This window comes from Vipera ursinii (assembly GCF_947247035.1).
Source record: "Vipera ursinii genome assembly, chromosome: 3".
Lineage (NCBI taxonomy): Eukaryota > Metazoa > Chordata > Lepidosauria > Squamata > Viperidae > Vipera > Vipera ursinii.
The window spans coordinates 146,126,733-146,154,178 of record NC_139516.1 but is presented as its reverse complement, the minus strand read 5'-3'; the positions used below and the strand labels follow the sequence as shown (position 1 = coordinate 146,154,178).

Genomic DNA, 27,446 nt, shown 5'->3' with positions numbered 1-27,446 from the left:
AAGTTGTTAAAGTATCATTCAAGGCTTAGGAGAACATTTACTTACAGGGACTACCATAAAATTGTGAATGGCCTCATTGATTAACTACTCATTTGCACATGTGAATTGTAGAATAGCAACTCCTTCACAAGAGGCATTTATGGTTAGCTGAAATTCATAGGAAAGGCTGCTTTGAGTATTTGTGGTAATGGCTGTGTTCACATGGAACAGTAATCTTGGTTTAACAAAGTATGCAGGAGCAGAAAGGAGTATAAGCAAAACCCTGGCCTTGAATGCTACCCTTCCCTCTAGCCAAGATAGAAAATAAACTAGAATTCAATATTATTCCAGCCTGTTTGGCAAGCACAATTTGTGTTAGGCCCCATTTAATTATTTGGATTCTGGCTAGGAAGGAGAGGAACTAGGAGTACTAAGCTTGGTCTTTTGCATGGATCCTTATTGAGTTGCATAGTTGGATAAAACCAGCCCATATTTTGATATGGTTCATATCCTTGCTATGGATTAGGAAAAAGAGATTGCTTCTTGCTCATCCAAAACATTGCATACTCAAGTGGTTACAAAGAAGCATCCTAAAAGGGTTTATAAGAGAGCCTAAGCAAAATAACCCCTTATATGAATATGAGTATATTCCAGCAGTTACCATTTGAACAGAGGTGTGAAGTAAGAAGATACAGAAACACGAATGTAATCGAATTAAAAAGGACCAACAATGTCTGCCATACATTCTCAGCTATATTCATTCAGAGACTAACACAGACTTATAATTCACATACTGTGATGACTGCAAGCATTGCCATACTCCTCCCTGCCCACTACTCCAATATTGTTTCCTCCAGACTTTTAATTGTTAATTAATTTTAAGATTTTTTCTCTTCTGTTAACTTCTTTAATATATTAATCAAATAAATAAAGAGAAAGCCAATCACCTTTCTCAGAAATGTGATAATTGAATATTTGAGGCTGGCCTGTAATTGTACAGATTCTCCAGGTCAAGGGGAAATGTCTTCAGTATCATTTAAAGAGTGTAGGGCAGCAGCCCCCCACCTTTGCGGCTTGGCAGCCCGGCTGGGGGGAAAGAGAGAGAGGAACTGGGTTGCATGAGTGGCGAGCTGGTGTACATGTGCATGCAACCCCGTATGCAAGTGGTGTGCCTGCGCACATACATGCAGTTCGACTTGCATGAGCGGCAGGCCAGCACACGCATGAATGTCCGCCAGCCCGCCGCTCACACAAGTTGTGCTGTGTGTGCAAGCGTGTTCACAAGCTCTGACTAGCCACTTGTGCGGCCCAATTCCGAATAGGCTGCAGCCCGATAGTGGGCCACAGCCCGGAGGTTGGCGACTCCTGGTGTAGGAAACATTTCCCAAGCATCAATCATGTCCGTTAAGTATGGGGGCAATCTCATCCTGACCCATTGGATCAACCAGGAGGGAGAGGAGGCAAGTAAATAGGTGGTAGTCCACATCTCTGCAAACTGCCCATCTGCATATTCAAGATCTGCAAGGCTGAAAAGAATTCAAAATACAGTGTAAGGATAATTGGTTGCCTAGGATACCTCACTGTGACCTGTCCCAACACCGGGATCCAAGCTGAAGCAGTTCTGACTGATTGTCTGCAAATAACTGCTGTGCCTGCGATCTCCTCAGCTCTTTCAAGAAGAAAGGCTGTTGAGGGGGAGTGGTGGTGTTAGTGGGTGATCTAACTAACCCTGTCCTCGGCCTGTTCTCATCTACCCAAATTACAACAGCATTCTCTTAGAGTGAACAGACCAACAGATGGAATATCTGCTCAACAAACTGGAATTCCTACTGATTGCTTCCCTCCTTGCAGTCAAGGTCTGCAGAGGACCGCTGACCTGGGAGAGATGGTCTATCCAGGAATAAATCTTGGATAGTCGATAACATGGATGGATAAATGAGCTGACAATGAAAAAAAGGGGGCTTTTAAAGGAGTCACTTCAATTTCTCTGAAAGAAAAGATACCTAATAAGCACTTTGCTTGCCTTTTAGGGTGACTTGTTTCTTCCCTTCACTTGGCTATTAATGCTTCCCAGTTTACATGTTACTTCAGTTCCAACTCATTCATTCTGTAAGAAACTAGAGATCAGATGACATTCTTTAGAAATCCTTACTAATAACCTCTCATTTTCCTACTCTCTAGCACTTAACAGCAGTGGGTTTATTTCTTAAACTAATTTATGTTTCAGTAGGAACTTCTTCCTCTGCTGCTTTTGTTGTTGTTAGTTGCGAAGTCGTGTCCGACCCATCGCGACTCCATGGACAACGTTCCTCCAGGCCTTCCTGTCCTCTGCCATCTTCTGGAGTCCATTTAGGCTCAGGCCTACTGCTTCAGTGACTTCATCCAGCCATCTCATTCTCTGTCATCCCCTTCTTCTCTTGCCCTCAATCTTTTCCAGCATTAGGCTCTTCTCCAGTGAGTCCTTCCTTCTCATTAGGTGGCCAAAGTATTTGAATTTCAACTTCAGGATCTGGCCTTCTAAAGAGCAGTCAGGGTTGATCGCCTTGCAGTCCAAGGGACTCGTAGAAGTCTTCTCCAGCACCATAGTTCAAAGGCCTCAGTTCTTTGGCGCTCAGCCTTTCTTATGGTCCAACTTTCACTGCCATACATTGCGACTGGGAAGACCATGGCCTTGACTATACACACTTTTGTTGGCAGGGTGATATCTCTGCTGTTTACTTTGCTGTCTGTATAGCTTTTTAATAGAGAAATGGGAATAGGATACCATTAAGGAAGAGAGAATTGCCCCCAATAGATTTGGATTTGAAGATAAATTAAGAAATTTCCCAGAAAAACATTTCTGTACCTGCCCCAACGTTATTTAGCTGTTCTCTCTTTCCTTCAAAAGGAATAATAGGAGAGGAAATACAACCAAATATGGATAGGAGGAGAGGAGAGTATATGTTATATTATAATCATAATTGCCAATAAGCAAGTAAGTTGCTTTGAGAAATCATATTAGTTAATCATATTTTTATTAAAAGGAGGTGGACAGAAAATCTTTTCTCTTTTGTTTTCTTTTCTTTCACATTTAGCTGTGGTACACAGCAAAATCCAATACAACTTCTTTAGAGAAACTTCTTTCATGGTACTAGAGATGCAGAATGAATGAAATCAACTATTGTTTTCAGATTCATCTCCCAACTGACTTCAAAGGAAGACAATTAATTAGAAAAAGAGACACTAGCCAGCATGCCTTCAGAAGTTCTATCCTAAAACCTGAATCATTCCTGCACTGCATCAAAACCTTGAACACCAGAATGAAACATCTGGAATCTATGTTGTTGGATGCCCGCCCTGCCACACCTTAAAATGAGTCTGGCAGTGCAGGGTTTATCTTGGATGTGAATTTAGGACATTATGCCAGGGGAAAGAATGCAAGTGGTTTAACTTTTTTTTAAAACAGCAAGGCCCTAATTACCTTTTTTTAAAAAAACATGTACATGGTGATTATAAATGCATTTTGAATTCTTGCTTTTACTTCTGTTGTCTAAAGCTGGTGATGGTTTCATTGCAGCCTTTGCTGGACCTCATATGTGATGTGGTATAGGAAAACAGGGAGTTAGTTACAATGTGATAGCTCCATGGAATGATAAATAGAAATACTTGCGTTTTCCTGCCCAGGCCAAAATGTTTCCTTCTGCCTGTGGCCTTCAGACAAGTTAACAATGCTCAGCTTCAGGGCTGATATTTTGGGAGATGCACCAAAATGAAATGGCAGAGATTTGGCATTTAGCATCCTCTTATGGTTCTTCTAAGATTTTTAAATCTTCGCTTTTTATTTGCGTTGAAAATGAATCTCCCAGCTTATGAGTTGGATAGGCAGAATTTCTTAATGATAATAAGTGTCGTTTTAGAATTATTTTTAGCCAAAGCTTTCCACAAAGAAAGCCTTTGTTCTTTCTTCACAAAATACATACAAATCTCTTCTTGGAAAAACCTTTTGTCTTTGGCTGGAGGACTGCATGTCAGAAGTGAGAGTCTTTCCTTTCTTTGAACACACCTGCATTTCTCCTTAGCTGTTCTTTTGATATATTTTTAAAAGCCTTTTAAATCTTATTGTCTTACTTTGTTTATTATGAAGGCTTTTAGGAGACTCTCAAAGTTGATATGAAGTCATAAAACAAGATAATCTAAAGAATGATGGACAAGGAAACGGGAATGGTGAAGGAAGAGGACTGCAGATTTTATGACATTTGAAGGGGCCTTTAAAGACCAGCTAGAATGAAATAGAATTAAGAGAATAAACTCTAGGACTCTGGAAACTATCATCCCTACTCTATTAAATGATGAGACCCATCATTTTTCTCTACCAAGACCCAATAGAATGCTGGTGATGAGTTAATAGGTCTGCATAATAGGTGCTTTGGGTTTGCTTCAGAGAAGGTGCCTTGAAATACAAAGAAGCATGTACACAACACCTGTTTTCTGTTTGTAGGACTGAATGGCTTCTGTAAAGAAAATTCTGCAGCTTGATGACCTGGAAGGAGATGCAGCTACTTTAATGAGTTACTGACAAAATTTGTATTCATGCTTACATGTGTGCCAAATGAACTTAGTAAAACTGTATTAAATAATACTTGAGAGAAGCACCCAGATCAGTAGGAAATACCCAGTCCTTTACCAGAATCACTGGAGGAGCCTTGTATCTCACTTCTCCTGTTCTTTGTAGTACTGTATAAAATTCAAGTATACAGTAAATGAATAACATATCATAGATCCATGCTGTACAGCTATTTGACTGCCTCTCAGAGCTGTGTAGAGATCTGGATATTTTCGTAGAAAATCTTTTCCTAGAATTTGCTAGAAGTAATTATACATTTGCAAACAGAACAACCAGCTTTTTTAAAAAAAATATTAATAATCAGTTATACATATTTCTGTGGCTAAGACAATTAGATAACATCTTTACTTGTTCATGTCTGGTGAAGATCACCATTTGCATCTACTGAATGGTTATGACAAAACAAAGCAAAATTTTCCAGAATTGCAATTTTAAACTCTGTAGTGGGAACAGATTGTTTTAGTTCCTACAAGAACTGCCTCTTTTTTTGCTTTGTGCAGATTTGTCACACCCAATGCTTCAGTGGGTTTTCCCTTGAGAGTGCAATACAATAGACACTTTATCCCAGGGATGAGGGATAAGAGAAGCTGGAGGCGAGGTTGAGGCATAAAAGAGTGGCATAAAATTGTATGCTGGCATTTAGAGCTTTTCATTATCAGGCATACAACGCAGCATGAATTTTCCTTGGTTCACTCCCTGACCTTGTTTTAATCCCATGGTTTCTTTTGTTATTAATCTTAGTGACTCCCTTTGGCTGCCTTATGGGGGTGGGGGGGAGGGAGTGAAATTTCACAAATGATCAGCCCATAAGGTTTAACAGGTTTCCTAGCTATAGGAATGTAATTTCTTACAATCAGGAGGAAGGTAAGCAGAAGGCTCTTTTAATGACTTAAAGTTTTCTTCTCTGTCTGTTGAAAGGAAGAGTTTATGTCATATTGTGGCACTTACTTCCTTTCAGTCTGATATAATTCACAGGATAAAATGAAAGGGAAAATTATATATATACAGTACCATCTCCAACAACTGGGGGAGAAAAGGCAGGGAAACCTGAATAGGAAATGATTTTTTTCAGAGTAATTCCTGACAAAGAATTGTCAGCAATCTTTCACCCTTCCTGGGAGTTTGTAAATATGCTTGTTACTTTATTTAATTTAAACGGGCGGCTTACAAGTACTGTAAAATTCAGCTGATGAAAAGAAAGTGCAAAATCCAAATAAAGCAAGGCAAAGCAAACTGACAGCTCCAAAATTACACCATCCCCAAGGCCTGGGACAACAACGTGGCCTTCGGCAACTTCCTGAACGACATAAGGGCGGCAGCCGCAGAAATCTCCCTTTTGGAGTAAAAAGCAAGGCAAACCGTGAGAGGGAAATAAAGCGGTCTATGAAAGATTGGCTGCAAATTCTTCCTTTAAAAAAAAACAGTCTTGGCCAATGGCAATCATTTGCTCTAGCTTTTGCCTGAGACACTTACATCACTCTTATTGTTTCCTTTCCTCCAACCTCCCCACCCCTACCCTCACCCCACGCTTACCAAGATAAAAGATACAACAGTTCATGGTGGGAATGGTGCCTCCTTTTACTCAGAAAAGGTGATAGCTACCACGGAAACTGTTACAATAAACTCTTGGTGTGCGTAGGTGTCAGTCTGTAATGAAGAGGGGGGAAAAATCAGCCTGGTATATTGCTCAGGGTACACAAAGATACGTGCCTGGAAGCGTTTCCTTCTCCTTTCTTTCAAATGGGTGCAAGGGAAAAAAAAAGGCTGGTAAAGCGTTCTTCAGCTGTTTTCTTAATAATTATTGAGGGCCAGGGAAGCTGTCCACAAACAATCTTGTCTTTTGCACTAAATGCAAACAGATATTAAAGAAGCCACTGTACTTAATCTTTACGGTGCATTGATTCTTGTTTGACTGTTTACGCTGAGGCTGCATATCCTTACTATGTTCTTGTGATCGACTTACGTCACTCTCAATCTCCCTGTTTACTTTATCAGGCAGGATGGATACTCCCTGTCGTCCCACCCTAGTACTAACTGCCCGTTGGCTCATTGCCTTCCAGAATAACTTTTTTTAAACTTCCCTTGCTTTGAATTAAAAAAAATAATAATCAAAATATTTAGCTCTTTTCCACCCTCTCTAGCATGCCCAGAAAATGCTACCCTTCTATGGATGATGCTTTATTTTTTCACTCTGAGTGAGATTAGCAAAAGATTTTGCTTAGAAATTGAAGCAGTTTGGGTCTTTAAAGCCATCCGTGCACAATCTTTAGAAAGACAGACATATCCACTACAGGGGGAACATGAACCTGATGTCTCCTGTTTTGGGACAAAGGCAAAGGACCCTGAGAGATATCATGTCAGGCGACTGGAGGACTTCATATTAGCAATCTCTGAAAATTGTTAAAACCTCAGTAGGGGATATTGGTGATCAATGCCAGCCACAAACAGTGACGAAGAGGTTGAAGTTAAAAGAACATATATTACTCACAAGCCTTTGTCCATGGGTGTGGCCTTGGGCATGTGAGGTAAGACTCCTGGTAACTGCTTGGACCAATCCATGCAGTTTGGTTGAGAAGAAACTACTGCCTTAAAGTCACCAGCTGGCTTCATGCCTAAAGCAGGACTTGAACCCACAGTCTCCCTGTTCCTAGCCCAGGGCTTTCTATGCTAGTGCTTCAACCACTGTACCAACCAACCCTCACTCTTAGGAGCACATAGGCACCCTCACAGCAGAAACAGGCATGGCTCAAACCTGCTTCTGTCTGCTTAAAATAAAGAAACTGAGGTCACTTTGAAGAGGAGGATATGTGTTTAGCTGGCATGAGATTCCAAATTTTTATTTATTTATTTATTTTATTTCCATTTATATCCCGCCCTTCTCCGAAGACTCAGGGCGGCTTACAAGCTTAGCAATAGCCTTCATTCTATGTATATGCCTGCTTATTAGGGCTTTCACACACACACACACCAAGCGGCATTATTACAAAGTCAGCTTATTGCCCCCAACAATCTGAGTCCTCATTTTACCTACCTCGGAAGGATGGAAGGCTGAGTCAACCTTGAGCCTGGTAGGCCAGACATGTCAAACACAAGGCCCGGGGGCCGGATCCAGCCCACGAAGTGGTTTCATGTGGCCCGCGAAGCCATCCTGGAAACAGTGAGGGAACGGCCCCCACTGCCTTGGCCCTGGCCCAGAGACCCTCCTGCCAGAGACCCTCAGATCTGTCCCACTCCTGCCCAGGCCCCCCATAGGCCCCCTTGATGCGAATGATGTAGAGCTGGCCATGCCGACCCAGTAAGCCATACGCACTCTAGCCACACCCACCCAGTAGGCCACGCCCACCCTGGCCATACCCACCCGGCCCCCTGAAGGCAACCGCAATGCTGATGCGGCCCTCAATGAAATTGAGTTTGACACCCCTGAAATAGGCCAAGAATATATTCCATTTACTTAGAAAAATATCACTGAACTCCTGGGGCTTATATCTTGGTTGACATTGAATGACACTAAAAATGTCCTTCCTTTAACGTCTGAGTTGATTATCTTGGGAATATGTAAATGTATTTAAATCTAGCTCATAATTTGTTAAAAGGCAGGTGATTAGTCAGCCAAAGCTCCTTTAATTTGCTGACAGAGCTATTAAATGCAATCTGCCATTTATGCAAAATGTTCAGACTAATTCTTGTTCATCAAACTAGCCTAATTTTTTATAATGATCTTGTTCTTAATTTAAGACAACAAAAAAGGCAATAGGCTAAAAAAGCTGAATGTAGAATTGATCCACCGTCATTCTTGATCAATTTACAGCATGATAAATTTATATTATCTTGAACAATTTTTTTTAAAAAAATTTCTTCATAGCTGTGTGTGTTATTTCAACTAAAATAGATGGAATACTATGGGCCAATGCAGAGTTCAGCTTTCCCTGTCTTGGTCCCTTCAGATGTATTGAAAAATCATTCCCCAGAATTTCTATCCTACAGGGCAAACGGCTGGGCACTCTAGAATTACAATCCCAACACATCTGGAGAACACCAAAAGAGAAGAAAGCGGCAAATGCAGTGGCTGGAGTTGCCTCAGGGCCACTTGCATGAAAAATACTTTTGGGAAGGTGTGAGCAACAGAATATGAATCATTTTTGTATGCAATTTTTTTTAATCAAATGGTTTAATAATTAGAAAAGAACACTTGTTCTCTTTTTTTTTACTATGTGAGAAAGAAAGTAAACATATTGTTAAATTGGTTTGTATGACAAACTGGGGTTTTCCAAACTGGGTGTTATAGTTTATATCCTGCATTTATTACTTTTACAAGACAGCAAACTATCCAACACATTTTCCTTCTCCTATTTTCCCCACAACAACCACCCTGTGAGGTGGGTTGGGCTGAGAGACAATGACTGGCCCAAAGTTACCCAGCTGACATTCATGGCTAAAGCGGGACTTGAACTCATGGTTCTCCCACTTTCTAGCCTGGCACCTTAACCACTGGACCACACTATCTCTCATAGTTTTGTGATAGTTGTGATTTTGAAGTATAACCCTTTGGGAAGTAGCTGGATTTAGTGATTGCGATAAGCCATAAATTGACTTGTATGGCTTTACCTTGATGTCTTGCATGAACCTGACTATTGTGGTTAATAAATCATGGTTTACAGCTTACTGTGTTGTACAAATCTATCCAGTGATTTATTGTCTGCCCTTTGAAGTAGACCAGACTTGGAAAAACCATTATGAATGAGAATCCTATTCATAATAGAGGCTCTTCCTTCTGTTCCTCAAGGTTATTCTCACATCCTATTATATTTATAGATTAAACTGCTTGAACAAGCTATGGTTTTAGTGAATTCAGGCAATTATTTATTTGCAGTTGCAGCAGCAATTTGAGCAAAACTTATAAATAGGTGAAATGAGATGCACTGGATGTCTTTGCAGGCAAAGTTGTGTACTTTAGCAGAACCAGGTATACGTTCCTCATGATTTTTCAGAGTTTGCAACTCTTTGAAGCCACCAAATGAATAGCTGTGCTTTGCTACATCTACCGGGCCAAACTCTGTGAAAGTTTCTAAGAATAAGACTCTCTATAGTTCGTCTGCTTTCGTCCGAAAGCCTGCTTGGCTGACAAGCTCAGTACAGAAGGTGCCAGACAGCCACATATGACAAAAAGAGAGGTGATGAGGGCAAGGCATATTTTGTCTATGAATGGAGATAGCAGGCTTTTTAAAAAACAGGTGTGGGCTAACATTACCACCTATTAGGATGAGGATGGCTGAGGTGTTTTGCAGGGTGATGTCTTACCAAAGCCTGTGAGGTTGGATGCTCACATTTCCTTGGTATGGAAACCTACCGTAGTGTTGCTGCTTTCATTCTCTCAAGTAAAGCAAGAAAGATCGGGACCACGCTAGAGATGCCTGTCTTTCTTTAGCTTGATTATTTCCTCTTCAACTGAAGCTGATTTAGGAGAGAACTGGATTCAAGAACAGGAAGCTAAACTTAAAGGCACCTTGGGAGCCCTCAGTGTATCGATATTTTCCTATTTGGTATCTTGGAAATTAGAAGGGACCTACCTTTGATGGAATATGAATACTAAAACACTGAAAAGTAGTCTTTTGGATATTAAGAATGCTGTGCTGAATTGACAGGAAAAAACATACTACATAAAGCAGGGGTCTTCAAACTGGGCCCTTTTATGACTTGTGGACTTCAACTCCCAGAATTCCTCAGCCAGAGTGCCTGGCTGAGGAATTCTGGGAGTTGAAGTCCACAAGTCATAAAAGGGCCCAGTTTGAAGACCCCTGACATAAAGCATTCACTTACAAGGAATTATCTCCCAAGTAAAGGATTAGACAGCAATCTAAACAGTCCATTTATATTAACATTTCTGATTCAGTGGCTCAGAATGATTGGAAGAGAATCTGAAGCCTCATGAAGAATTCACTGAAGTTGAGTAGCTAATATGTTTAAAATAATAACAACAGTAACAACAGCAGCTATTTTTATCTATGATGTCAAGAAATCAGGTTTTTAGTTCCTCTCCCACATTCCCAGGAGGTTTCTGGTTTAGTGTTTTAGCATCCAGAATCATTTTTGTTCTGATTGCTATTTCTGAATTGTGTTTGTGCGGTTATTGAGCTGGTTGCTTTTCAAATGGGTTTGGGGTGGAAGTAAAGGACATTGGTAAGAGAGGGAAAATGATTGGAAAGAATGAAAATCCTACTGCATGAATATTGAAAAGACAAATGTAGTGGCTTAAAAAAAATCTGTACCAAGAAAAGGCCTACCCAAAGCTTTCCAACTTGTGGGGTCCTTGGTGCTTTCTGAGCTTGGTTATTTTCTTGCAAACATTTCATTGCCAAACTAGGATGGATCATCACCAAAACTAGCTTAGCACCAAGGAGCCCACAGTTCAATCCTGAGCTACAAATATTGTCTTCTATCAATTTTCAAACTGCATGCCCTCTTGAAGTTTAGAAATTCAAACTCACCCAGGGTAGTAAATGCTTCAGTCTAAAATTATGAATTCTGGATCAGAAATTAAACATTTGAAGTGTATATCATGAGAGTAATCTTAAGATGTAACTTAGAGACTCTTCCACACAACTACCAAAATAAAGGTAATTATGTTTTTAAGTAAAGGCAGATGTATTCAGGTTGTTTTGTTTATTTAAAATGTTTATTATCATAAATTTGATTATGCAACTAATTAGCAGTATTATACTTAAACTCTCCTTCCCTTGTCTGTTTTCTCTGCAGAATCTTATGGCAAGAGCCCTTTATGATAATGTCCCAGAATGTGCAGAAGAATTGGCCTTCCGGAAAGGTGATATTTTGACCGTGATAGAACAAAACACGGAAGGATTGGAAGGATGGTGGCTCTGCTCTTTACATGGACGGCAAGGCATTGTTCCCGGAAACCGTGTGAAGCTTCTGGTAGGCCCTGTACAAGAGAGTCCATCTCACCAAGACTTGCCAAATTCGGGACCAGCAACTCAATCCCCTATTCAGCAAAAAATCTACCAAGTGCCAAATGCACATACCTCTTCTCGGGATCCCATCTATCAAGTTCCACCTTCTCATCTGAATCATGGAATCTACCAGGTACCTACTGCCCACGATATTTACCAAGTGCCTCCATCCGGGCAGAGAAGTTTTGCTGGAGTTGATGCAGGCAATAAGGTTGGTGCAACTGATATTTCAAGCATCTCTTTCCAAAGCATTTGCATGAAATACATTATTGTGGGATTGAAAAAGTGTCTGGATTTGATGGATTTTTCCACAGTAGTGATATTTTATGTATGCATTTAATGTATCAGAAGTGAAGTATGCTAATAACAAGAGGGATGGATAGCCATCATGGTCAAAGCATTACAGGGAATAGTAAGGTAACCAAGGTAAAGGTTCCCCCGCACATGCGTGCTAGTCGTTTCCAACTCTAGGGGCCGGTGCTCATTTCTGTTTCAAAGCCGAAGAGCCAGCGCTTGTCCGAAGATGTCTCCGTGGTCATGTGGCCGGCATGACTAGATGCCAAAGGTGCACAGAACACTTGTTACCTTCCCACCATAGTGGTCCCTATTTTTCTACTTGCATTTTTACGTGCTTTCGAACTGCTAGGTTGGCAGAAGCTGGGACAAGTAGCAGGCGCTCACTCTGCTACGTGGCACTCGGGATTCGACCCGCCAAACTGCCGACCTTCTGATTGACAAGCTCAGCGTCCTAACCCACTGAGCCACCGCGTCCCTCTACAGGGAATAGTAGAATTAGATAATTCCTATGAATTCTATCTTCTAAATGTATGTATTCAAATCAGAAGGGGAAACAGTAGTTTGGGTCAACATCTGGACAGTTTGGACACTAGTCCCATACTAGCACAAATGATGCCTGATCACACACCCAAGGGACTTGTGTTCTCTTTCGTACTATAGAGTAGGGGGAACTCAGTCAACCTGGATAGACTGCAAAGAATTGTAAACAACCCTTCACTTTAACTAATTCAACTCAAATTGTAAATTAACTGGCCTATATGCTGATACGAAGACCTGAAACGTTTAGGGGCTCCTTTGGAAAGGATTAAGATTTAGATTTTTGTTAACATAAATCCCCACAGATGATACTAAGTGTGGCTCACGTTGTCTGCAGCCTCCTAGAGCATGTCACCTACGCATTTTGTCGGTCACACTTTTATTTATTTGTACCGAAATTTATGCAAATGCCAGCTTCAGATAAAAGTACAGATTTGTTTAAGAAATTTATGCTGCAGGATATGTGGAAAAAATGATGCAAGAGTGGCATTATTACTATGCCAGAAAAAACAGGAAGTCTGGATAATTAAAAGGGTAACATTTAGAGCAAAGAAAGTGTCACCTGGCACTCCTCTACAGCGTGAATATGTCCTTCACATGAGTCGAGGTAATTGCCTATTAAAAGCTGGAGGAAAAACTGTTTGCATTTCCTCTGATAATGAGGCTGGAAGGCAGGATTATCAGAATATTATCGGGAATACTTGGGTCTTATTATTTAGCCATTATGAATGTGTTGCAATGACATACAACAGCTAGGAAGTCCATGTCTGGCAGTGCCAAGGTTTAATCTTAACACTGCAGTTGATAGGAGCAGAGGTTCTGGCTGCCTTTTCAGCTATGGCAGAAAATCCTCACCCTAAATCACACCCCCACTTCATTTAGAGAAACTCAAAACCATTAATAGCTTTTAAGAATTCCATTTTCTGTTCAACCTTTTTTGTTGTTGTTTGTTTTTTGGAAAACCTAATCTGATATTTTGACTGCCGATTCCTCCCTCCTTCCCCCCCCCCCCATTGCAATAGGCATCTTTTTCTACAGGCAGCAAATGACTTTCTAGTTCATTTGTTTACTGGGCAAACCATCCACAGATACTTGATTTAATCACGGGAAAAATCTTTGTGTCCATTTGGGGGAGAGGGCAGAGATTCGAGGATGGGTAAGGAGATGAAATGGGAGTGTAAAAAAAACCCCACTGAGGCATAACCTATCTGTTCTAACCCTTGGCTTAACAAAAAGTCTTTAACAAATTACGCCACTGAAAATGTTGTTACCAAATTTGGGCAGCTTGTGGTGTGGGGTGGTTTGGAGATTGCAAAGTAGGATTGGGGGATAACAGGTGACAGGTGGCCAACTGGGTTCTATGGATTTTGAAACTGTAGTGTAAATTATGTCTAAACTGATTTGATCTGCTTAACCAAATCCCTACATAAAATACCTTGATTCAAAACAATTTCTTTGCCACTGCTACCTCTTCTTTGTCCTCCTCCTCCTCCTCCTCTTCTTCTTCCTCCTCCTCTTCCTCTTCTGAAGTGGAAAGGCTGACATCACTGTACTGGAAACTCTTTGGGGCTTAAACCTTGGCAAAACGTATATTTGAGGAGTGACCGTCTAGTGGACAGGTGGAACCCAAAGCAAAGTTAAAATGAATGCAGGTAGTTCTTGACTTATGTCCACAACTAAGCCCAAAATTTCTCTTGCTAAGTGAGACAGTTGTTAAGTGAGTTTTGCTCCATTTTATGACCTTTCTTGCCACAGTTGTTAAGTTGATAACACGGTTATAAAGTGAATTTGGCTTCCCCATTGACTTTGCTTGTCAGAAGGTCACAAAAAGTGATCACATGACCCTGGGAAATAGAACCCTCATACAGTTGCCAAGTGTCCACATTTTGATCACTTGACCATGGAGGATGCTGCAATGGCCAGAAGTATGAAAAACGGACATAAGTCACTTTTTCAGTGCTGTTGTAACTTTGAATAGTCACTAAATCAGGCATGTCAAATTGCTGGCCCACTGGCCGGATGAGTCACACCAAAACCACACCCACCCCATTGCCGGCAATGGGGAAAAAGTCCCGATACGTCACATGACCGCGAGTTTGACATGTCTGCACTAAATGAATGGTTGTAAATTGAATCCTACCTACACTCAAGGTTAAAATCAAAGCCAAATTGCACAACCTAAAGCTGTAACCCTAAGTAATATGACATGGATTCCCATCATATATTTTCTACTTGCAGAAGAATCTGTATATTGATGAGCTCCTGGTTTCATGCCAGCCAGATTCGCTTTATCGGGGAGATGTAAAGGTAAAGGTTCCCCCGCACGTGCGTGCTAGTCGTTTCCAACTCTAGGGGCCGGTGCTCATCTCCGTTTCAAAGCCGAAGAGCCAGCGCTTATCCGAGGATGTCTCCGTGGTCATGTGGCCGGCATGACTAGACGCCAAAGGCGCACGGAACGCTGTTACCTTCCCACCGTAGTGGTCCCTATTTTTCTACTTGCATTTTTACGTGCTTTCGAACTGCTAGGTTTGCAGAAGCTGGGACGAGTAGCAGGCGCTCACTCTGCTACGTAGCACTCGGGATTCGACCCGCCAAACTGCCGACCTTCTGATTGACAAGCTCAGCGTCCTAACCTACTGAGCCACCGCGTCCCTTCATCGGGGAGATGGGTAGCATATAAATTTAATAAAAAACAAATAAAATAAATACTTGACACCTAAAATTATGAATACGGTTAATTCAATTGACAACACCTGTCCTTAGCAGATTAAATGAGCTGCTGTGCTTAATACAGGCAATACTTGCAAGTATTCTGTGTGTCTTGGCAAAGCTGTGGAGTTAAAAATATTCCATCTCACACAATCTCAGAGAGCCTTATTAATAGCAGAGGATCAAAATATCTGGAAGCCTTCAGCCTGCCTTGCAAATGCCTGACTCCTGTTTTCTAGCAAGATCTTCCCATGTAAACCACAGTTTGTCATCATCCTTGTCCAATGAGAAGGCAAGATTATAAACTAATTAATAAATGCAACAGATCTCTACATTTGCAAGTTTCTTTTAAGAGGTAGAGATGTGCTTTATATAAAGGAGAAAGGGGCACATATTATTTATTCAGCATCTAGGTAAAAAATAGACTTCCAGGACTGTCCTGGATGTAGCACATCAACTGTGCGTAAGACAACAGAACAGAAAAAGAGAGTATGTAAGTATGCATACACATCAAGGACGAAACGATGAGTCCATGCGTACATAATTATATTTAATCTAGTATTTGTGTGCACCACCCTGAGGTGACCATAACATGGGAAAATAGGGTTGCAGAGCTGGAATAAGCATCTGCAAATGATTCTCAGCATGAAAAATATGTCACGAAGCTAGCATATCAGGAAATGAGTTGGGCAGGAACTTGGCGCCACTTCGTCCATGTGCCTCTATCAAAATAGCAGATATCTGCAGGGACCAATTGTTCAAAGAGATCTTTGAAAAGCTGCCTGTGGAGTGGGCACTGAGCTCCTTACAAGTGGCTAATTCCCTCTGTGGAACACGGTGTTTGCTGCTTAACAGTTTCCATTAGATAAGCACTGTGCATTATAAAACCATGCTCACACAGCAGTTATTGCTGGCGGGCATGGCAAGGCAGGTCAGAGAGACGTCTCCAGGCAGGTGATTAGAGTGAGGCCATAACTCAGGAATGTGAAGGCCATTGCTGGATCAACTTCTCTTAACGGTGCTGAAATAAGCTCTGAAAACAAATGCTTTCAAATTGGCTGAAATCATTGATGGATGGCTTGAATAAGTCTTTGAATCCCTTTTCGAAAATGAGATTCTCAACCAGGATTGTTTGTCACAAAAATAAATTTTAAAAAAAAAGGCTTGAGTTGCAGCTACATTTACAACATGCTTGTTACTTCTGCCTAAAAGTGCATAATTCTGACTGTCTAAAAGTCCATAATTCTTGAACAATCTTGAGTTCTTTGATGGCTATCCAGGTTTTCCCACCAGCAGTGATAAATGTTTAGATTTAATTGCTATTGTTCATTCTTTAGCTTTGTGGTGATCTTAAAGTAACTTACATTATTAGTTTTCCAATCTGAGAATTCCTTTTTCTTGCCTGTAGCTTTTAGGAAACTTTAGGCAAATGGGAAATTGTGGCAATGTTGGGATGGGAACTGTCTGGCTTTACTATTTATTATCAGGAACAGCTGTGGGAAGGGTATGGAAATGCCCTAGATCAGCCAAGTGGATCAAGGCATTCTGGGCTGTGGACAGGAGGCTTGAAATTGTCCATCTGACATCTTGCCCATTTGATATATCCATCATGGGTAATGCTATCTTGCTATAATGATCAGGGCTTAGAAGATAAATGAACACTCCAACTCGAGGAAACCTCATACCATTGAACAAGATGCTGAACTTTCAAATGTGTGTATTTGGACACTTTCTGACTTAAATAATGATAGAACAGTTTCAAAGCACCTGTCTTGATCACACGAGTAAAATATGAAGAGAGTTGAAACCACAATAGACTTTCCTGGATTGGTAAACTGAATTTCTATCAATAATTGAATAATCAACAATTATGGGTTATAAATCCTTGCCAATCTAATATCATAAGCCTAAAGATTTATTTGACTTCAGCCTAAATTTAAGTAGACAATCTTTATAAACAGTATAATCTTAGACTCTTTTGGCCTTCTCAACTACTTTTTGGATTCTTACAAAATCTTTCTAAATATTCTTTGGATGTTGGGAACTGAACTTGTTGCATTATATTAGAAGGGCACTAATTTTGGGAAATTCTCTCTCTATAGATCTGCCAGATCCATAACCTTGCTTCTGTAGGGCAGCAATGAAAATGTGTGCAGTTTATCAATTTTTCTCTGCACATTTATATTTATTTTTAGAATACTGATAAAGTTTTTCTCCTGTATGTGTATATCCTTCAGTTCTATTGTTTTTATATTGGTTGAATGGTTGTGAAACTGCAAGATCAACAAAATACAGAATAAATCAGAGGTGGTTTGAAGTCAATCTGCAGAAGATTTGTGTCACAGTCTGCTTTTTACTCTGCCCTGCTCTTGATATATTATCATTATCCCTTAGAATGGCAATTGAAGCCAGTTTGACCAGAGTTGGAATAAACAAGGCATGATTTTCATAATATAATACAGAATGGTGTAGTCCCTTAGTTCTTACTCAAAGAATGTAGCAATTATGATGAACTAGTGCAGGGGTAGGCAACCTTGGCTCTTTTATGACTCGTGGACTTCAACTCCCAGAATTCCTGGCTCAGGAATTCTGGGAGTTGAAGTCCACCAGTCATAAAAGAGCCAAGGTTGCCTACCCTTGAACTAGTGGGACGCTTAGAGTCAGCTCTCTAATGGGAGGTAGGAAAGAATGGGAGGAGGCCTGCCCTTGAAGTGAAAGTACTATGAGTGAGGGGAGTTTCCCAGGTAGATTATTTAGGCATTTGTGTGAGTATGAATGATTAGGAGAATCAATAGGAATTCTCAGATAAACTATGTTTCCCAGAGTGTATATAAACCTATTAGGAAAGCCTAGGGCTGGGGGGGTGGGACTAGCAATGTGGTACCAGTTGAGCGCATGATGACCCTTCTTGAGTTGGGGAGGTGGAATTGCTAAATACCTTAGCCTCAGACTGCTGCTAACAAATTCCAGGTGTATGCACAATTTGGTGCAGGGTTCATGATTGAGGGAGTAAATAAATAGATTGAATGAATGTGTACATCTGGATTCTGAAGGTAATTAATAAGAGTGAGAAAATTTTAATAATAATAATAATAATAATAATAATAATAATAATAATAATAATAATAATAATAGTTGGAAGGGACCTTGGAGATCTTCTAGTCCAACCCCCTACTCAGGCAGGAAACCCTATACCATTTTGGACAAATGGCTGTCCAGTCTCTTCTTAAAAACTTCCAGTGTTGGAGCATTCACAGCTTCTGGAGGCAGGTTGTTCCACTGATTAATTGTTCTAACTACCAGGAAATTTCTCCTTAGTTCTAGGTTGCTTCTCTCTTTGATTAGTTTCCACCCACTGCTTCTTATCCTGCCTTCAGGTCCTTTGGAGAATAGCTTGACTCCCTCTTCTTTGTGGCAACCCCTGAGATATTGGAACTCTGCTATCATGTCCCCCCTCGTTCTTCTCTTCATTAAACTAGACATACCCAATTCCAGCAACCGTTTTTTATATATTTTAGCCTCCAGTCCCCTAATCATCTTTATTGCTTTTCTGTGTACTCTTTCTAGAGTCTCAACATTTTTTTTTACATCATGGTGACCAAAACTGGATGCAGTATTCCAAGTGTGGCCTTAGCAAGGTGTTATAAAGTGGTATTAACACTTCATGTGATCTTGATTCTTTCCCTCTATTAATGCAGCCTAGCACTGTGTTGGCTTTTTTGGCAGCTGCAGCACACTGCTGGCTCATATTTACGTGATTGTCCACTAGGACTCCAAGATCCCTCTCACAGTTGCTACTATTGAGCAAGGCACAACCTATACTGTACCTGTGCATTTGGTTTTTCTTCCCTAAATGTAGGAGCCTACTTTTTTCACCACTGAATTTCATTTTGTTAGATAGCGCCCAGTCTTCAAGTCTGTCCAGATCCTCCTGTATCTTAAGCCTGTCTTTTGGAGTGTTGGCTATTCCTGCCAGCTTGGTGTTGTCTGCAAATTTGATGAGTTCCCCATCTATCCCCTCATCAAATAATTGAAGATTTTGAAGAGCACTGGGCCCAGAACAGAGCCCTGGGGCACCCCACTATGCACTTCCCTCCTTGTAGATGCAGTTCCATTGAGGACCACATGCTGAGTACTGCCAGTCAGCCTGCTACAAATCCATCTGGTGGTGATGCTATCTAACCCACATTTGTCTATCTTATCAAGTAATAGGTTGTGGTCTACTTTATCAAATGCCTTACTGAAGTCCAGGTAAATTATATCCACAGCATTCCTTTGGTCCACTAATTTTGTCACTTGGTCAAAGAATGCAATAAGATTTGTCTGGCATGATCTGTTTTTGACAAAACCCATGTTGGCTTTTGGTTATGACTCTAGGTGTTCACTGATTCGTTGTTTGATTATCTTTTCCCAAAACTTCCCAAATATTGAGGTCAGGCTGACAGGTCTGTAGTTTCCTGGATCCATTTTTTTTCCTTTTTTGAAGATGGGAACTACATCAGCTCTTTTCCAGTCCTCTAGTAGTTCCCCACTGCTCCAGGATCTTTGAGAGATATAGTTCAGTAGTTCTGAGATCATATCTGCCAGTTCCTTCAGAACCTTGGGGTAGTCCATCTGGTCCTGGTGATTTGAACTTGTCTAGGGTGGAGCGCCTGTTACTCGTCCCAGCTTCTGTCAACCTAGCAGTTCGAAAGCACGTAAAAACGCAAGTAGAAAAATAGGGACCACTCCAGTGGGAAGAAAATGTAATGGGTTGAACCCATACAGATATAACTATTTTATGTGATTTGGTTTGGGTTTAATTAATGGATAACCACTATATGATATATAGAGAGAGCTTTTTTGATTCCTGACACTGTTTCAATATCCCTTAATATACCATTGTTGCTAGAAATTAGATATAGAGAATGATGATTAGTAAGTAACATGTAATATCCTTAAAAGGTTTTGTGTCATCAAGAATAAGATTGATGATGGGGAAATCATTTTATTCTTTACCCTACACTTCTCTTTCCCCCACCCTTTTTCCTTTCCCATTTCCCCACCATTTTCATTTTCATTTGTATTTTTATATTTGGATAATTTTATTAAAATTATTAAGAATAAGTCTGACAATGATGAACCAGACGGAAAAACCTAATTAGATCTATCCCACATCCCTGACATTTAATCTCAAATGAAAGGGTACTTCACTTGGAATATTAGTAGAGAAGCTAAACGCATTCTTGAATGTGTGTCCATGGCACCATTTATTACAATGTTGTTTATTCCGGGTCTGAATCTTGGCACTGTCAACAAATACTGTGGCTGAGCTCTAGCTCATAATTAAATCCCAGTCAAAAGCAGCCCAGAGGGATTGTGTATCGAAGCAAAGCCAGAGCCTGCTATTTGTTATTAAAAATGTATTTCCAAAATTGGTATGCTACCAAGTGTTTAAAGTATCGTATCACAGACTAAATAGATAACCCCAATCAAAGGCATCCATGGGATCATATAAACATCTCTGAGCAAAACTGTGCTTTCCATGAGACTCTGAATGTGTTTTTAAAAAAAACCCTTATCAAAAGAAAAGAACGTCTCTTTTTTCTCCATCCCATCTGAGATTGGCAAAGGCTCACTGAGTAATCAGTCTCATCATTATACTGTTCCATGTTCCCATGTCTTTCCTTCCAATTAAGCTGCAATCACGACCTCAATTAAGAAGAAAGAGAGGAGGGAAAAAGATTGAAAATAAACATTTTCTCTGGACCATTGTTGTTTATTGCTGTTGTTCACATGCTCCTTAAAAGCCAGAGGCTGCGGTTATGGTGAAAGCAGCTAAACTTTGTTCTTTCTGCACAAGATATTTTAACATCAAAGGGAGAAAAACATCTGCACTATTTGAAGTTAGATCATGAACCATTTTTTTCCATTTGGAGAATACTTCCCCCCTCCCACATGCCCTCGTTTCAACCTTAGTCACATAATGCCCCAATTTCTTGCTACATAATTCTCAAAGTGAAGTTTACTTTAGAGAAGGAGGTCTAAACATCAACATACAGTTTTTTTTCTCATTTTAAATATGCCAAAATAGTTGTGGTTCTAGTGAGCAGGGTGCTCTATATTCTCTGCTGTCACTTAATTTTTATTTTTATTTTCAAATAGAAGTTAATCGCTTTTATTCAGTACTGGAAAATATTCTTCAAAAATGAGGTTATCATATAAAACAATGGTTTCAAAAGTTGAATTCATGATGATAAAAGCATTGTGTTTAGTCTGTTGGGCCATATTAACAGCAAATGTATAAGCCAGTTTTCATGTCTAGGTTGAGATTAGAGCTCGCAGACTTCCCAGTTTCTAGCCTGGTGCCTATAGTAAATCTCATAGATGAATTAATGAATAAATGTGTATCTTCTCTTTCCTTCGAGAAACTCAAAACAAAAACATTCATCTCCCATTCAATATTATCTTCTGATACAAATGTACTTTTCAAGTGGACAGTTATTTGAAGTTACAACTCCCAAAACATCTTAGGGAGATATTTATGGGAGTGAGATTCGAACAGCTTGATAGAATGGTCAGATATGGGAGATTTCATGCTATACCGTACAATGAGCGTCTCTGCATTTGCGGAGCGGCAGAGGTAGAGGACCTGGCTCACATCCTATTTGACTGTTGTCTGTATAAGAGGGTGAGAGACAGGTATCTTGGTCTATATACCAAATGAATGACCCATTGGGATCCCCATCCTACAATTAGTGCAGGTTCGCATCCCACCAGGCTCAAGGTTGACTCAGCCTTCCATCCTTCCGAGGTAGGTAAAATGAGGACCCAGATTGTTGGGGGCAATTAAGCTGACTTTGTAATAATGCCGCTTAGGGTGTGTGTGAAAGCCCTAATAAGCAGGCATATACATAGAATGAAGGCTACTGCTAAGCTTGTAAGCCGCCCTGAGTCTTCGGAGAAGGGCGGGATATAAATGTAATAAAAAATAAAAATAAAAATAAATAAATATCAAAATAACTTGTCTTATGTCTGGTCAGAACTTGAAAATAACATTTAATGTAGCACAGTATTTAAACAAAATGATCCAGTTAAGATCTGCATATGTGGGACTGATTGGGGTAGATTGCAAGGGCGACTCCGAAATATAATGTTATCATATTTTATCTATATCTTAAATTTGTATTTTATTACTATTTCACCTTAAATTGTATTCTATTTTAATTCCATTTTAAATTGTATTTTATCAAATTCCATTTTGGATTGCTTTTATCAAGTTTTGGTGACGGTTTGTTGCTGGAACTTTCCACTTTGATATATATTTATTTATATTTATATTTATTAAACTTATATACCGCCCTTCTCCCGTAGGACCCAGGGCGGTTCACAAGGCAATCAAAACAACATTACAATACAAAAATTAATAGCAATTAAAATAGATTAAATTTTCTTTGATTAAAATCTAAAACCCCTATATCTCTAATTAAAAACCCAATTACAATAAGTTAATTTTTTTAAAAAAATCCTCAGTCCTGGCTGGAAAGCTCAAAGAGCCAGGTCTTCAGGTCCCGGCGGAACAAACAAAAATCAGGGGCAGTCCTAAGCTCTATGGGTAACTGGTTCCAGAGGGCAGGCGCGCCCACAGAGAAGGCCCTCCCCCTGGGTGTTGCCCGCCGGCAATCCTTTGCCAGCGGCACCCTGAGAAGGCCCTCCCTGTGGGAGCGCACAGGACGAAGGGAACTTGATGCCGGCAGCAGGTGTTCCCTCAGATATCCCGGACCCAAGCCATTTAGGGCTTTATAGGTCATCACCAGCACCTTGAATCTCACCCGGAGGGCAACCGGAAGCCAGTGCAGCTCACGGAGCAGAGGTGTTATATGGGAGTACCGGGAGGCCCCCATTACAACTCGCGCGGCTGCATTCTGCACCAGTTGAAGCCTCCGAGTGGTCCTCAAGGGCAGCCCCATGTAGAGAGCATTGCAGTAGTCTAACCGGGAGGTCACGAGCGCATGAGTGACCGTGCGCAAGGCATCTCGGTCCAGATAGGGCCGCAACTGGCGCACCAGGCGAACCTGGGCAAAAGCCCCCCTGGTCACGGCTCCTATATGATCTTCAAGGCTGAGCCGCGAATCCAGGAGGACACCCAAGTTGCGAGCCCTATCGACGGGGGGTAACACCTCACCCTCCCATCATTAAAGATGGAATAGAATGGTTCACTCGAGATGCCTGTACGCACAGCCACTCAGTCTTGGCCCAAGGGCTAATCAATAAAGTTGTTGTTGAAAATATTATCTTCTGAGGATGCTTCAGGACTGTTCTCTTGCATTTCAGTGTACCAATAGTTAACTTCTGATAGGTGAAGTTTCAGCTTTCAGAAGTTGCCAATGATTTAAGTTATAACAAAGAGTTGAACCAATTGGCAACCAATTTTCAAACATGTTAATTTCCTAAGTCCGTGGTGGCGAACCTATGGCACGCGTGCCACAGGTGGCACACAGAGCCCTCTCTGTGGGCATGCGCGCCGTCGCCCCAGTTCTAGGCCTTCAGCTGGGTTTTATAAAACCTTTTCACTTTAGGCCTCTGCTGTCGTGTGCAAAAAAAAAAGGTTCAATCAATCAATTTCAACTTCTCACGGGAAAAAAAAAAGATCTCACAAAGTTGGAATTGATTGATTGAATTTTTAGTCCCACGCCCACCGAATGGGCCACACCCAATCAATGGGCCACGCCCACCCAGCACCCAACAATACATGAGTGGGTTTGGGGTTGCAGTTTGGGCACTCTTTCTCTAAAAGGTTCACCATCACTGTCCTAAGTAGTCTGTTTTAACTTTCGGCTCGCTTAGACTTTTGGTTCCTTCGTAGTGCAATTCTCTGAATGCAGGCTTGTATTCCTATTCAAGATGAACTGCTCCTTTTTCTCTCCCCAGCTTACTTTCTGCAGAAATCTCTCTCGTCATTGAAATAGTGTCCCAACTAGTATCTTTTTATCCTTCTAAACTAGCGCCTTGAAAATAGTGTGCTTCTTCATTGCTGGTCCAAGCTGCTCTCTCTGACACATTCATACAGTAGTATCATCCATTAATTCATTACTTAAAGCTGACAAGTTGCTTTGTTGCCCTTGAGCTTCAACCTTAGTAGCCAGCCTGACTATTATGGCCTCATATTATGAGGAGAAAAGTGTCTTTGTAGATAAGTTCATAATCATGAAGACTATAATGACGTCCCGATATTATGTACCGTGCTAAATGTTACATGTCTTCCTAATTTTGGTGTCAAGCAAATCAAGTAACTGAGTCCTTGATGCAGGAAGCTGATTGAGTGGGTACAGCTTTGGAAAAGAAAATACTATAACATGAAGCATCAGATTTCTAGGATGTTGGTGATCTCTGGATGACTGCAAAATGCATGTGGGTTAATTTTTGAATTCTAGTGAACAAGTTTGCCCATATATCAAAGTACTGTATAAGAGGCTCCTGCAGTTAAATGCATTATGCTTGCTTCCAGTGTAACAAAATCTGAAATGCTTGCATCTTTTATTTGCTGCACATATTTATTGAGCATTCATTTCAGCCATTATCATCTGTGTCTCTGATTATTCTTTAGCTTGCAGGCTTTCTCAGAAAACCACTAATTGAAGACTCATTCAACCAAGAATAAGTTGTGATTCACTAATGTAACTATAAAAAGTTTTGAGTTACAGAGCAGGATTTGTATACAAAGTCTTTTGTGACTGAGTGAGTGAATTTATTCATTTTCACACCAAATTTGGCAAGAGAGCATTAATTACTTTTTATCCTGATTATGAAAGCCAAATGATAAACCCTTGCAGCATATATATATTTTTTCCCATGTAGAATTGAAGGTATAAGAGCAACGTTTCGACGAAATCTCATCCGTCATCCTCAGGCTGGTGGCTTCAGCTTCGTTCTTCTGGGAGAAGTGTGTATATATCCACTTGAATGCAAGCTCCATTGATTTTAATGCAGTCTAGATTTTTACTTCTTTTAGAAATTTAGACAATCCATTTTCTATTCTTATTTTAGAAGACATTATACCTTGCTTTTCTTCTCTCTCAAAAAAGTCACTCAGTGCACCTTGCTAAACATAAAAATAATAGAAACAATAAATATGAACATATTAAAAATAACTGTAAAGAACAGTAACAAAAATAAAAAACCCTATTAGCAATCCAGTAAGGAGAAGAGCCTAATGCTGGGAAAGATCGAGGGCAAGAGAAGAAGGGGACAACAGAGAATGATGTGGCTGGATGGAGTCACTGAAGCAGTAGGCGTGAGCTTAAATGGACTCCAGAAGATGGTAGAGGACAGGAAGGCCTGGAGGAACGTTGTCCATGGGGTCGCAGTGGGTCGGACACAACTTCACAACTAACAACAACAAAGAGAGCCAGTTTTGTCTACTGATTAAGGCACCTGGCTAAAAACTAGGAGATTGTGAGTTCTAGTCTTGTCTTAGGCATGAAAACCAGCCAGGGGGCTTTGAGCCCGTCACTCTGTGTCAGCCCAACCCACCTCACAGGATTATTATTTTGTGGGGTAATAGGAGATGTGTTTTGCTTGTTCTCCACCTTGAGTTATTTATCCAAAAAAACTGTTAAACAAACAAACGAACAAATAAAATCAACTACAAAATGCATGCTTGTTTCAATAGGAGAGTTTTCAGCAGATGATGGAATACTGGATCAGGTGTAGAACTGGCAGCTTAGAGACCCAGCTTCTACTTCATTCTCAGCCCTGGAGTTTCACTGGATGACTGGGCCAATAATTTCTGTGCAGGCCAACTTCCTTCACAGGACTTTATGCTATAGTGGGAAATAGCAGGAAGCCTTGCGCTCTTGAAGGAAATGGAGAGTCTGAATCAGGAGCAGACAAATTTAGCCCCTTTACGACCTATGGACTTCAACTCCCAGAATTCTCAAGCCAGCATGGACCTGAAGAAGCTTCTTGGGTAAGAAGCGAAACATTTTCAAGGAGAAAAAAAACAAAAAAAGTCCAATTGCCTTTTGAAATGCACTTTTGGGACAACCATGACCTGTATGATTGAGAATCTCCATAGACATAAAGGGGCCATAATTGTCTAAATGAATAAATACACTTTTTTTCTGTCAAAACTCTGGTTAACAGCACTTCCTGAGGGCTTCAAGGAGAATCCAAACAGAGTTTGTTACAAAAGACTAACTGAAATCTAACAGTACATCTGGCCAATGCTGAGTGTACTTGTGAGCAAGATCCAGCTGCTAACTAGGCAAACATACTACAGGCCACAGCCAGCTCTTGGAGAACATTTAATGACAAGGCTGGTTGGAAAGAAGTTTCTGTTTTATTTCAGTGTGGTTCTGTTTCTTCATCCTTTTCATAATGCAACTGCAGAGCTGCACAGAATTTTATTCATCTTTACAAAGAAGCAGTTTCTTTGCAGTCATGTGCAGCGCTCTCCATAAAAGTACAGATATACATAATTACTAGCTACATATGCTCAGACAAGTGGCACAAACATTTGCTCAGATGATTAACTCTGTGTTGCCACCTACAGCATTAAACTATTGCCCTAACAGATGGCCAACACGTTTTTCCTCCTTCTCTCCGGAAGAAATACATGGAAGACCTGGGCTTTTGCACTAGGGTTTATTGAAGGAGGTGCTAAAAAAATCTTTCTTGTGGGCTGTGGCTGAGTTGATTCTTCCAGGAAACTGTCACTCCACCCACGTTTATATATTTTTTTGTACATGGAAACATTGTGAAACTAAAGCAAAACTTAATAACTAGAAATTATCTTCCATTAAGGTGATAAAACTCTTTATGGGGCTAGGTGATACATAAGGGTGTTTTTTACTTATTGTGAAACTGGCTAATTGTGAGTCAGAACTGATGCTGGCTTCACCTGATGGGTTTTGCCATGAGCCTTGCAAAAGGGCAGCAATCCCAATAAAGTTAATCAACCAATTTTTTAACCAAATTATTTAGTTAAATTTAAATAAAACATGTATTCTCGGTGATGTGTACAGGTTAGGTCTTGACCTACAACACTTCATTTAGCGACCATTCGAACTTACAACAGCACTGAAAAAGTGACTTAAGATCATTTTTCACACTTATGATGGTTGCAGCATCTCCAAGGTCACAGGATTAAAATTCAGACGCTTGGCAACTGACTCATATTTATGGTGGTTACACGGGGTCACACGATCACCTTTTCCCACCTTCTGACAAGCCAAGTCAATGGGCAAGCAAGAGTCACTTAACAACCATGTTACTAACTTAAGGTTGGTAAAAGGAGGACCCAGATTGTTGGGGGCAATATGAAGACTCTGTAAACCACTTAGAGAGGGTTGTGAAGCACTGTGAAGTGGTATATA

The 27,446-nt window shown here is 40.5% G+C and overlaps 1 protein-coding gene across 1 annotated transcript in view; it reads left to right on the top strand.

Moving 5' to 3' along the window:
* NEDD9 (neural precursor cell expressed, developmentally down-regulated 9) overlaps nt 1-27,446 on the top strand; it is a 65,626-nt gene that overhangs the window by 17,337 nt on the left and 20,843 nt on the right. The window contains exon 2 of the mRNA XM_083359936.1: nt 11,336-11,758. Coding sequence (XP_083216062.1) covers nt 11,336-11,758 — 423 coding nt within the window. The remainder of the gene's footprint in view (nt 1-11,335; nt 11,759-27,446) is intronic.